This window comes from Megalobrama amblycephala, linkage group LG6 (genome assembly GCF_018812025.1).
Source record: "Megalobrama amblycephala isolate DHTTF-2021 linkage group LG6, ASM1881202v1, whole genome shotgun sequence".
Classification (NCBI taxonomy): domain Eukaryota; kingdom Metazoa; phylum Chordata; class Actinopteri; order Cypriniformes; family Xenocyprididae; genus Megalobrama; species Megalobrama amblycephala.
The window spans coordinates 39,235,039-39,248,326 of NC_063049.1; the positions used below are offsets into that span (position 1 = coordinate 39,235,039).

The following is a 13,288-nucleotide window of genomic DNA, read 5'->3' on the forward strand; positions in this document are numbered from 1 at the left end:
CTTCAAAATTCTTTAAAATTGGGTTCATTTGTGAAGATTATTGTGATGAACAGAACATGTAAGAATCATAAATTTGTGTTGGCCACAGAGGATATTTTGTTGCAGTTAACCAAAAGAAAATTGAAAGTCCTGGTGGTCCAGGGTGATGCTAACTTCTGGGTTGTCCTACAAAACTACACAATCAATCAATCAATCAATCAATCAACCAGTCAATCAATCAATCAATCAATCAATCAATCAATCAATCAATCAATCAATCAATCAATCAATCAATCAATCAATCAATCAATCAGTCAATCAATCAATCAATCAATCAATCAATCAATCAATCAATCAATCAATCAAATAATCTATCTATCTATCTATCTACAGACTGACTGATCTACATACCTCATTTCTATGTAAATTTGACTCATTATGCAATGTTGCTTTAGATAAAAGCGACTTCCAAATGCATTTTATGGTTTATATACATTTTATGAATTATAGATTTATAATATAGAAGTTAAGGCATATGCCATTTAATTTAATTGTTTGTGTGCACTTTCTAATGATCATGGAAGCAGTTATTCATCAAATGATGATGAAATGATAATGGAGAAGAGCATTATAACCGGGCATATATCCAGATAAGGAACATAGACAAACATTTTAAATAGCTGATTCAAATTCATTCCCCCGTGCATTTTAAAAGCAGACAGAAAAGGAATAAGCAAGAAAATATAGTGTATAGTTACTAGGGGTGTAACAGCTCATGGACAAAGGAGTATACTTTGAAAGGCTCGCGCACTCAACTGTGTGCGAAACAGAATGGAATGCAGCAAATTAAGTATAGGAGGGTTGGGCTTAAAGGATTACTTCACAGAAAAATGAAAATTCTGTCATTAATTACTCACCCTCATTTCATTCCACACCCATCTTCGTTCATCTTCGGAACACAAATTAAGATATTTTTGATGAAATCCGAGAGCTGTCTGACTCCTCCATAGACAGCAATTTAACCACCACTTTCAAGGTCCAGAAAGGTGCTAAAGACATTGTTAAAACAGTCCATGTGACTACGGTGGTTCAACCTTAATTTTCTGAAGCAACAAAAATAACAATTTTATTCAACAATATCTTCTCTTCTATGTCATTCTCCAATGCTGTTTATGTTCAGCGCTTCCAGATACTACATCAGAATGCCGACGTATCATTGGCCGACGCTGTTCATGTGAGCAGCATGACGCATGCGTGTGATGCTGACGCAGGAGCCGACCAATGCTGAGCGGCGTTCTGACGTAGAACCTGGAAGTGCTGAACGTAAAAGTGTATGAGAATGAAGGGGGAGAGATGAATTTGTTGAATAAAGTCGTTTTTTTTTTGCTTTTTTTTGTGCACAAACAGTATTCTTGTCACTTCATAACATTAAGGTTGAACCACTGTAGTCACGTTGACTATTTTAACAATGTTTTTACTATCTTTCTGTGCCTTGAAAGTGATAATAATGTTGCAGTCTATCAGAGGCCAGAAAACGATATTGATTGAATGAAGGTCTTACAGGTCTGGAATGACATGAGGGTGAGTAATTAATGACAGAATTTAAATTTTTGGGTGAACTATCCCATTAATAGTTAGTTAATAGTGAGAATTGGACCCTAAACTAAAGTGTGACCATTTTTCCTATTGTACCTAAATAATATTGACCCCAAAACCAAGGTACGTACCGAACCATGACTTCTGTGTACCATTACACCCCTATAAAGGTTACTGTATCTGCTGGTTTTTAACTTCCAAAGTAGTAAAGGTAGGGCTCCACAGAGTCTATGAGCTGTGTGCATTGGGGATTTCTTTATTTAGAGCATGTTGAGGCTGGGGGATCAGGCATGCCTGTGATTAGCCTTTGGATGAGCTCTATTTAGACAGCCAAAGCTCTCTGTGGAACGATGCTGTAGTAAAATCCAGGACCCGGAGACAGCTGGAAGACAAGCTAACAAGCAGATTCGCCTTTGCATACAGTGTGTCTGAACTCACCACACTTTTCTACATTGAGCTGAATGTTCGAAGCTGCAACTAAGCCCCTACTCAGGATGTAAGCTAAGTGTTCAGGCTGGTGCTTAAAGGGCACCTAAAGGTGGAGGCATTCGTGGTTATGAAGCTAGAAGCAGTTTGTTTCTATAGAGTCCAAGACCCCAGAGGCCATTAGCTAAATCTGGTTGTGCTTTGTGTGCCTAATTGTTTGCAATAAGAGGCTATTAGTGTTAATAATTTACCTAGAGCTCCCTCTGAAACAAACATCTGGCCCTGACGTACACTCATTTGTGCAGACCTTAATGTGACCCACACGTTCTCTGGTGTAAGAGCAGCATGTGGCCGTTTGTAAATCCATTAATGGGTGCGTGCATGATGGCTCCTTAAAGACGAGACTCCAGATTTGAACACTTGTGCACACTGATTTAAATCAGGCTGGATGCCACAAGACTTAGTGTTGTAATGTGTATGTTCAGTTTTAATTTTGTTTTTACTCTGTTTGCTTTGTTCCTGTTTACCTGAGTTCCTAGTTAGTTTCCCTGTTTGTTTATTAGTTTCCATAGTTCCTAATTCCACATGCCTGTTCTGTTTCTTTTTTGATTCTGTTCTCTTTGTAAATAAGTTCTGAGGTTCCCTAGTTCATTTGTCCATTATCGTCTATGTTGAATGTGGTTGAGTTCTAGTTTATCTCCTGCAAAAGTTTTCTGTGTGCATTATAATAAAGACTATTTTTGTTTCTACCCCTTCACTGTCCACTTAAATTCAGCCACCCATGACAGTTGTCTTAGTTTGAGTGTTCTTACTGTTATATATTTTGGTAGTGTATTGAAAAAGAAATGATGAATGAAGCATATTTGATTATGATTTTTCAAAAGATTGCGCTGTTTTGTCTGGAAATATATATATATATATATAAGGTACAAGAGGCTGTGCTGTATCGTGAATAAGTCGATGTGAAGCGGAGTGCCTACAACCCCTTCAGCCGTGACTTATTCACGATATAGCACTAGCCTTGAGTACCTTATTGCTTTTATAAAATGGTTACCACACAATACAAGTATTAAAATATTTTTATTGACAAAATAGCCAAAAAATATGTATCAATGCAACTTTCATGAAGTAAACTTTCACTAAAGCCTTCCTTCCGCTGGAAAAAATAGTCCCTGACCATGAACAGCAACAGAAGTAACATTATTACGCCATTAGATGGCGGCAAAGACTGTCTTTATGAGTGTGTCAGTCAGTAGCGAAGACTTTAACATTGAAAAGACTGAACTGTTGTGAACACGGAACAAGATGCAACTGCGCTGTCACTCAGTCACGGGAAAACCCCTTAACTGTTAAAAGGACAGGATAATACATCGGACATTTAAATAGATTTTTTTTTTTTATGAACATAGGACTGACCTGAAGGAAAATGCGAAATCTGAATAAACTGAATAAATCTGAATGCAGGTAATAAACTCAATAATCAATTGAGAACATACAGTTTACGTTGGTAAGAGTGGTTGCTAAGGGTGTTGTGTAGTGATACACAGAATTGATGGGTGAAGCGGTCATGGCCGTGTTTCATCATGAATAAAACACAGCTATTGACCAATCAGAATCAAGGACAGGAAATAACCTATATATATATATATATATATATATATATATATATATATATATATATATATATACAATACAGTCCAAAAGTTTGGAACCACTAAGATTTTTAATGTTTTTAAAAGAAGTTTCGTCTGCTCACCAAGGCTACATTTATTTAATTAAAAATACAGTAAAAACAGTAATATTGTGAAATATTATTACAATTTAAGATAACTGTTTTCTATTTGAATATATTTGACAAAGTAATTTATTCCTGTGATGGCAAAGCTGAATTTTCAGCATTGTTACTCCAGGCTTCAGTGTCACATGATCCTTCAGAAATCATTCTAATATGCTGATCTGCTGCTCAAGAAACATTTAATGTGTACAATTGTACAAAATATTTGTGTACAATATTTGTTTTCAGGATTATTTGATGAATAGAAAGTTCAAAAGAACAGTGTTTATCTGAAATCTAATCTTTTGTAACATTATAAATGTCTTTACTGCCACTTTTGATTGATTTAATGCATCCTTGCTGAATAAAAGTATTCATTTCTTTGATTTCTTTTCAAAAAAATAAAAATAAAAATTCTTACTGACCCCAAACTTTTGAACGGTAGTGTATAATGCTACAGAAGCTTTGTATTTCAGATAAATGGTGTTCTTTTGAACTTTCTATTTATCAAGGAATCCTGAAAAAAAAAAGTACACAACTGTTCTCAACATTGAAAATAATCATAAATGTTTATTGAGCAGCAAATCAGCATATTAGAATGATTTCTGAAGGATCATGTGACACTGAAGCCTGGAGTAACGATGCTGAAAATTCAGCTTTGCATCACAGGAATAAATTACTTTGTCAAATATATTTAAATAGTACACAGTTATTTTAAATTGTAATAATATTTCACAATATTACTGTTTTTTACTGTATTTTTAATTAAATAAATGTAGCCTTGGTGAGCAGACGAAACTTCTTTTAAAAACATTAAAAATCTTAGTGGTCCCAAACTTTTGGACTGTACTGTATGTATATATATATATATACATAATTCTTTATTTTGTTTAAAAACAAATAATATTTATTGAACAACAATATTTAAATTAACAACAATAGCCATTATAAAAGACAAAGGACTAGCCGAGATGAAGCTGTTCTCTGCGGGTACACGAGCACTGAACAGTCGCTGATGGCCTTGAGCTTGCATCTGCGAAGGCGTCAAAACTAATTGTAAAATAGGCGCTATGTTCATATGTGAGTCAAATATTTGAGGTCTAAATACAGTTGTGCCTAAAACTTTTAAAACTACATTTCACGACATAACAACAGTAGTATTTATAAAAAAATATGGGGAATTTGCTCGACTGCCATGACAGTCGCCGCAAGCGGAGTGATACAAACTGTGAAACGGTACCAGTGCTAATACTGGGAGAATATCGCATGGCTCTCAGCCAATCGGATTCGAGAACCAGAAAGAACTGTTGTATAAAATACAATATTGGCATCATGTTACATTATTATTCTTAATATTATTAAGAATATCATTACGCTATAATAAAATAGACACTCAAAGCTGCAGGGAACATCAAGTGACCATTTCTTTTGCTGATCTCTGTTTACAAAGGCGACTCTGTGCACCAGTACAGCTCATAAATCATTTGTGGTGCTTTGATGGCTCGGTGAAGGGAAGAGGAAGTGCATGATGAGTGCTGGTTAGACAAGCAGGAAGCAAACAGGGACACTTATCAAAATGATGCATGTGTCTGTTAGTTTCATCTTCACATGAGGTTGAGCTTTAACTTGGCTTGAGTTTGCTGGACCGACAGCAGGACAACAGTGACTAAACAGCTGACCCTCAAGAAGTCAAGATGATGCCTGGGGTTTTTATGGATCAGCCATTCTAGAAGTGTTTACAAGCAATGAGGAGAACTGCTTTCCCAGGTGAGCAATGTGTGGGACTATTAGAAATCTCATGTCTCCTCTAGAGCAGTTTTTCTCAATCAGGGAACCGGAAGCTACTAGAGGGTCTGTGCAAACTGTCAATGATGATGCAAAATGACTTATTATTAAAATAATAATGTCAAATAATGTGAAAACCGCTCAAGATCTAGGCCTACAACATCATGTTTCTGCAGCACTGAGCTCTCACTCGGACACTTTTTGTAGCACAGAGGTCTGCGTGGATTGATTTTTCCATCCCACTACCGCGAGTTTCATTCCACACCCGCCCACTACTGCCAAATTCTGCTTCAAGTAGGTACACTTGATCCCTGTTTACAGTGAATCTGTTCTCACACGGTCCTGCTTAATTTAGGGTCCGTAACTGTGGTCCTGCCTTTAATTATTTATCACTATAAGTATACACACAGCTGTTTATGCTTTTAAATATATCATAAAAAGTCCAGTGTCATATCTTTATTGTAAATAAAGTTTTCTCATACAAATTGTTGTTTTTAATTTAGAATCCTCTTGAATCCTGCCATTAATTGTGATTAATTACTTTGGGGTTGGAGAAAGGAGACTGCTTCAAAGTCCAAAAGCTTGAGAAGCACTAGAGTTTCAGAAGTGATCTCAACAAACAGTGCTCAGATTTGCCAAAATATCAAAGTCTGCAATCGAAGGTCAGAGATCTCATTATGAGCTCAAACATTCCTCATCAAATTCTAAAGACAAATGATCTATCATTCAGTGCCTTTGATATCCCACAATCCTACGCATTCTGTTCAGTGACAGTTGAACTTAAAAATAAAGATGACCAACGTTTTCTACTTCTGATGTAATTTCGAGCGAGAAATTACTATTGTACTATTGCTTAGTTATCACCAAAGCTCACTCTGTTTTGCTGTAGATCATTATGCTGCCTCAGAAGTCTGAAATCAGTTTTGTGAGGTGCCTTCGGGCACGAATGCTGCCTACAAAGTCATTGCCTGATAAGGCAGTGAGGCAACAATTCAGATGCACTGTAAAACTCAATAAGTTCAGAATACTCAAATGTTTTGAGGTAATAAGTTTCCTCAAATGTATATGTGGTCTTAAAAGTTTTGCAGCCCATCCTCAACCTAACCACAGGCTCTACTCTTCACCACAATGGTAACCCTACAAAACTAACATAGCAGAACCCCCCGTAAACATAACACAACATTAAACACTAACTTTTGTCTCCCTGTGTGCAAAAACACACAAAATAACATTTAATTTTGACATGTATTTTCCTTATACAGTCTGACGCAAAGCATGCTGGGAATTAGAAATCTGCTGCAAATAATATTAAGTTTAGTTCAAAGTTCAAATTTTGAGTTCACTTAACTTTTTTCTAGTAAGTACAATGAATACTTTTATTATTATTTAAGTGAAACAAACTCATTTCATTCAATTAATTTCACTGTTCAGTTTTACAGTGTTTTACACTGTTTGGTTTTAAAGGTGTCATCGAATTGAAAATTGAATTTACCTCGGCATAGTTGAATAACAAGAGTTCAGTGCATGGAAATGACATACAGTGAGTCTCAAACCCCATTGTTTCCTCCTTCTTATATACATTTCATTTGTTTAAAAGACCTCCGAAGAACAGGCGAATCTCAACATAACACCGACTGTTATGTAACAGTCAGGATCATTAATATGTACGCCCCAATATTTGCATATGCCAGCCCATGTTCAAGGCATTACACAAGGGCAGTCAGTATTAACGTCTGGATCTGTGCACAGCTGAATCAACAGACTAGGTAAGCAAGCAAGAACAATAGCGAAAAATGGCAGATGGAGCGATAATAACTGACATGATCCATGATAACATGATATTTTTAGTGATATTTGTAAATTGTCTTTATAAATGTTTCGTTAGCATGTTGCTAATGTACTGTTAAATGTGGTTAAAGTTACCATCGTTTCTTACTGTATTCACGGAGACAAGAGCCGTCGCTATTTTCATTATTAAACACTTGCAGTCTGTATAATTCATAAACACAACTTCATTCTTTATAAATCTCTCCAACAGTGTAGCATTAGCCGTTAGCCACGGAGCACTATCAAACTCGTTCAGAATCAAATGTAATACATCCAAATAAATACCATACTTACGCGATTAGACATGCTGCATGACGAACACTTTGTAAAGATCCATTTTGAGGGTTATATTAGCTGTGTGAACTTTGTTTATGCATTGATAGATTCGAGAGCTTGGGAGGGGGCGGAGAGCGCGAGCAATTAAAGGGGCAGCAGCATGAATCGGCACATTTCTAATTATGCCCCAAAATAGGCGGTTAAAAAAATTAATAAAAAAAAATCTATGGGGTATTTTGAGTTGAAACTTCACAGACACATTCAGGGGACACCTTAGACTTATATTACATCTTGTAAAAAAACGTTCGATGGCACCTTTAAAGTTTTCGGACGCAGCACAAGTGTTTACATGCACTATTGAACGGATAAGTAAAGGTTAAAACCATCCCTAAAACCATCCCTCATCCCGGATTTGGCCTAATCATTCCGAATTGCATGATTACATGTGACTTTTGTTATTCCGACTGTGCTAGTACAAATAGATTATTAGGGTCCATGTAAACGCAGCTATTGTCTCATTGGTTTCTTATTTTTAACAAGAAATTTTAGAAGAGACATTTGAGACATTTTATTTTCTGGTAAAAAACATTAAAATATCCATAAAACAAAATATAATTGAGAAACTGCGAAACAGATTAGGCTAAGGCAGAATAGGCTTTTATTGTATTTCAGAAAATATATATATAGAATTATTTTTTATACCCCAATTGGCACATAGATTTTTCTTGTTTTAACCCAATTTTATCTGCTAAATGATTACATATAAATGTTATGATTAATATAAAAGCATGTGAAATCTATTTATTTATTTCAGTGTGACAGCTCCTGAGTTATGAAGGAGCAACTCTGAGCAATAAAATGTTCCCATGGGAGATGATACCAGCTCAGTGATGAAAAGATAAACTAGTTCTTTTCATTTCAGTCTGACTGGCATCACTGTTTGTGTGGACTCACTGATAAAATGTCCAAGGCAGCAGAACTGTGACGTTTCAGGCCATAGACATGGTGTTTTGATCACTGATGCTGGTACATGGAGATGCCACTATCGTTTAGCAGTCCATCATGAAGCTGCATTCCAGAAGAATGATGCTGAAAATCATATCCAGCTGGGTGCGGTTTATATGACATAAATGAGACGTATGCTTGGGCTGTCTGCAGTGACGCAAACTCAAGACATGAGTCATCATCAGTGCCGGCTTCCCATAAGAGCTGTTTATAATACAGCAGACTCTGGACTTACAGATGCAGAGCGAACACTGTCACGATTGCACAACCACACAGCAGACTCACACCATCCACACTCAAATGTTGTATGGTGCGGTACTGATCATCCATGAGCTTTGTGTAACAATGAACTTATGAAAAGATGACTGGAGAACACAGTTTTACTGCACTGTTGATTAGAGTTAGCACCAGCTTGTGTGTAGCTGGTCATTATCGCAAAATAAAGCCCATTCATCTTGAATTAGTTTATTTTGTGTTAGGCTGTTACCATTTTATGTTTAATACATGGATGTTTATCAAGTAAATAAATACAGAGACATGAAATAATGATTTCACTTGAAATAACTGTATTACCTGGCTTGTAGATTAGCTCAAAGCTCCTATTAAAATGTAGAAAACAGTCGTTCTAGCAACAAAATGAGCACATGAAATAGATTCATTTGTATTATTATTACTCTGAAATCCATGTTATGTTGTCTCAGGATTAGTTTGCTAACAATGTAACGTCTTCCTTTATTTCAGGGATTCCCAAAATTTTGAGTAAAAATATTTACTTGAAGTACGCCCTGAAATTTTTACATTGATATTTCAATAATTTAACAACACATTTTCATGTTCATGGTCCTGATATAGGTTAATGTTCACATGACATGCAGGTAAACAAAAAAGGGAGCACTTTCATTAACATTACGCTTTTTTTTTTACATTAGTTAACATTTACTAATACGTAAATGTTAACAAAAAAGTTAACATTGTATCTGTTAACATCGTATCTGTCAAAAGTTGTATCTGTTAACATTATATATATATATATATATATATATATATATATATATATATATATATATTTATTTATTTATTTATTTATTTATTTATTTTTATATATTCATTTACAAATTTTAATATATGAATGAACAATGCCACACAGAGACTAATGGCAACATTTGTGTGATGATGCAAACTATTAAGTGAATGAGATTTGAATTGATTTTTTTGAAACATTTTGAACTGATTCATGTAATTTAATTGATCTTACCAACCGGGTACAGACTCATTCTCATGATTAACATGGTTGTTCCATTGATTAACAGCTTAATACGATCAATAATATGTCTGTTGAGTTCAGCAGTTATTGATGAGCCCCTAAGTTGTAACTTAAGAACTAGAAAAGGATCTGTGTTTTTCTCCTTGACTTATTCTGGAAATTCTGCAACTGAGTATTTCTTTTCCATGTGCCCTTGGTCCTCTGTTTGTTTTGGGATCTCAGTGGCCTAATTCTGTCTCGCGCTTACAGGTTATGCCACCCCACAGGCTGACTGGAAATCCAGCCGTGAAAGAGAAGGGCTGATCCCAGACCCCCTCGTGTTCCCGCAGCTGCGCCCCTCCCTGTCCCCATGGCGACAGGAGGCCATGCCCCCGAGACAGATGTGTTGATCAACCTGCATCAGGTGAGAGATGTTAAGACCCTACCTGTTGTTTTTTTAGGGTTTGTGAGTTTTAGATATACTGCTTTAGGCTTTTTAAACACTTAAAGGTGCCATTGAACGTTTTTTTACAAGATGTAATATAAGTCTAAGGTGTCCCCTGAATGTGTCTTTGAAGTTGCAGCTCAAAATACCCCATAGATTTTTTTTAATTAATTTTTTTAACTGCCTATTTTGAGGCATAATTAGAAATGTGCGGATTCATGCTGCGGCCCCTTTAAATCGCGCGCTCTCCGCCCCCTCCCAAGCTCTCGACTCTATCACTGCATAAACAAAGTTCACACAGCTAATATAACCCTCAAAATGGATCTTTACAAAGTGTTTGTCATGCAGCATGTCTAATCGCTTAAGTATAGTATTTATTTTGGTTTACATTTGATTCTGAATGAGTTTGATAGTGCTCCGTGGCTAACGGCTAATGCTACACTGTTGGAGAGATTTATAGAGAATGAAGTTGTGTTTATGCGTTATACAGACTGCAAGTGTTTAAAAATGAAAATAGCGACGGCTCTTGTCTCCGTGAATACAGTAAGAAACGATGATAACTTTAACCACATTTAACAGTACATTAGCAACATGCTAACGAAACATTTAGAAAGACATTTTACAAATATCACTAAAAATATCATGTTATCATGGATCATGTCAATTATTATTGCTCCATCTGCCATTTTTCGCTATTGTCCTTGTTTGCTTACCTAGTCTGATGATTCATCTGTGCACAGATCCAGACGTTAATACTGGCTGCCCTTGTCTAATGCCTTGAACATGGGCTGGCATATGCAAATATTGGGGGCGTACATATTAATGATTCCGACTGTTACGTAACAGTCAGTGTTATGTTGAGATTCGCCTGTTCTTCGGAGGTCTTTTAAACAAATGAGATTTATATAAGAAGGAGGAAACAATGGAGTTTGAGACTCACTGTATGTCATTTCCATGTACTGAACTCTTGTTATTCAACTATGCCGAGGTAAATTCAATTTTCAATTTGATGGCACCTTTAAAGCGATAGTTCACCCAAAAATGAAAATTCTGTCATTATTTACTTACCTTCAGGTTGTTCCAAACCTGAATAAATTCCTTTCCACAAAGGAAGATGTTTTGAAGAATGTGGGAAACTGAACAGTTCTGGGCCACTATTGACTTCCATAGAATTTTTTTACTATGGAAGTCAATGGTGCCACCAAAGCAGCCTGGTTACAAACTTTCTTCAAAATATCTTCCTTTGTGTTCAACAGAACAAAGAAATTTATTCAGGCTTGGAACAACTTGAGCATGAGTAAATGATGACAGAATTTTCATTTTTGGGTGAACTATCCCTTTAAATCCCGTTCACACCAAGAACAATAACTATAAAGATAACTGTCTTAGCGTCCACACCATCGGATGATATTGTTTATTCTAAGTTCGTGCTTGTCTGTCACTTTAACTGCTCAAGCTTTTACAGCAGGATGGATTCTGATTGGCTGTCAATGTTTTTATCATTCATTAGCTGGATAAAATCATTCTGAAAGTGATTCCAAAGATATTGTTTCACTGTGCCGTTATTGTGATAGCTGTGGTGTGAACTCTGCTGTTATTTAATATTGAGAATGATTTTTAGAACTATATCTTTATCGTTATCTTTATAGTTATCATCCTTGGTGTGAACGGGCCTTTAAAAATAAAGGCTCTGAGGGGGTTTTGCAGTGATGCCATAGAAGGCGCATTTTGGATTCCATAAGTTCTTAAAAAGAACCATTTTTTTCTTAGCGAAGAAGATTTTTGATAATCCACTATAAAGAACATTTTGTGGAATGGAAAGCTTCTATGGATGTTAAAGGTTCTTCATGGATCCATAAATGCCACAAAGAATGTTAAGAGTGTAGATTTTTAAGAGTGTACACAAATCTTAGGTCTGCAGTGCATGTTGATACTGTGGTGTTACTAAGCAGATGCACAGCTGCAAGCACTGAGCCTATTTTTGCATTGCATGCTCAGCATAAAAATGGTGAAAATGCGCTATAAATCATTATTTAAAGGGGACCTATTATGCACCTTTTCACAAGATGTGATATAAGTCTCTGGTGTCCCAGCCCAGAATGTGTCTGTGAGAGACTGTCTTCCAAAAAAAAAAAAAGACCCTATAGGTCGTTTTTCAAGCACCTTATTATGACCTATATTTACGTTTTGAAGTCATGCGCCCTCTAGCGGGCGTAAAAATAATGACAGTGTCGTGTTATGTCTGTCGTCATGAAATGACGTATGACTGTCGTTACCAATCAAAATGCATGTTCATTTAAATGCAATGTGTGGACTTTTTACACCATTTCTCCTATTTCCATTTAGCAAAACTACGCCACTTTAGTAAACGCTCCTATGGGTCGTATTTCAGGGAAGTGACAAACGACCTATATGGTCGTATTGGTTGGAGAACATGTTGGTCTGTGAAGTTTCAACTCAAAATACCCCACAGATCATTTATTATAGCTTGTCAAATTTTCCCTATTTGGGTGTGAGCAAAAACACGCCATTTTTGTCGATGTCCCTTTAAATGCAAATGAGCTGCTGCTCCCGGCCCACTTTCCAGAAGAGGGCGGAGCTTTAACAGCTCGTGCTTCGGTTGGAGAATCTCACGCAGCCAAAATGAGGATTGTCAGTAACGGTGTTCAGCCTTACATTGTTCAAACTGAAGTCGACACTGATGGAGAGACTCAGGAAGAAGTTACAACTTTTAGAATGAAACTGGACGTTTCTGAATGGTTAGTGGATAAATTTATGTAGTTGCTGTGGAGTTGATTCAACTCATCCACTAGCATGTGCCGTCATGTTAATCTTTTGTGCAAATCCAGTGTTGAATTGACTCTCATTTGTGAAGCAGTCCGGTAGAAAAATGACGGCATGACAACAACACTCTACTACAACAACTCTTCCT

The 13,288-nt window shown here is 36.3% G+C and overlaps 1 protein-coding gene across 1 annotated transcript in view; it reads left to right on the forward strand.

Moving 5' to 3' along the window:
* Positions 1-13,288, forward strand: part of slc4a3 (solute carrier family 4 member 3) — a 94,576-nt gene that overhangs the window by 7,130 nt on the left and 74,158 nt on the right. Inside the window, 1 exon segment of the mRNA XM_048194574.1 lies at positions 10,182-10,335. Within this exon segment, the coding sequence (XP_048050531.1) occupies positions 10,282-10,335 (54 nt within the window). The 5' untranslated portion in view covers positions 10,182-10,281.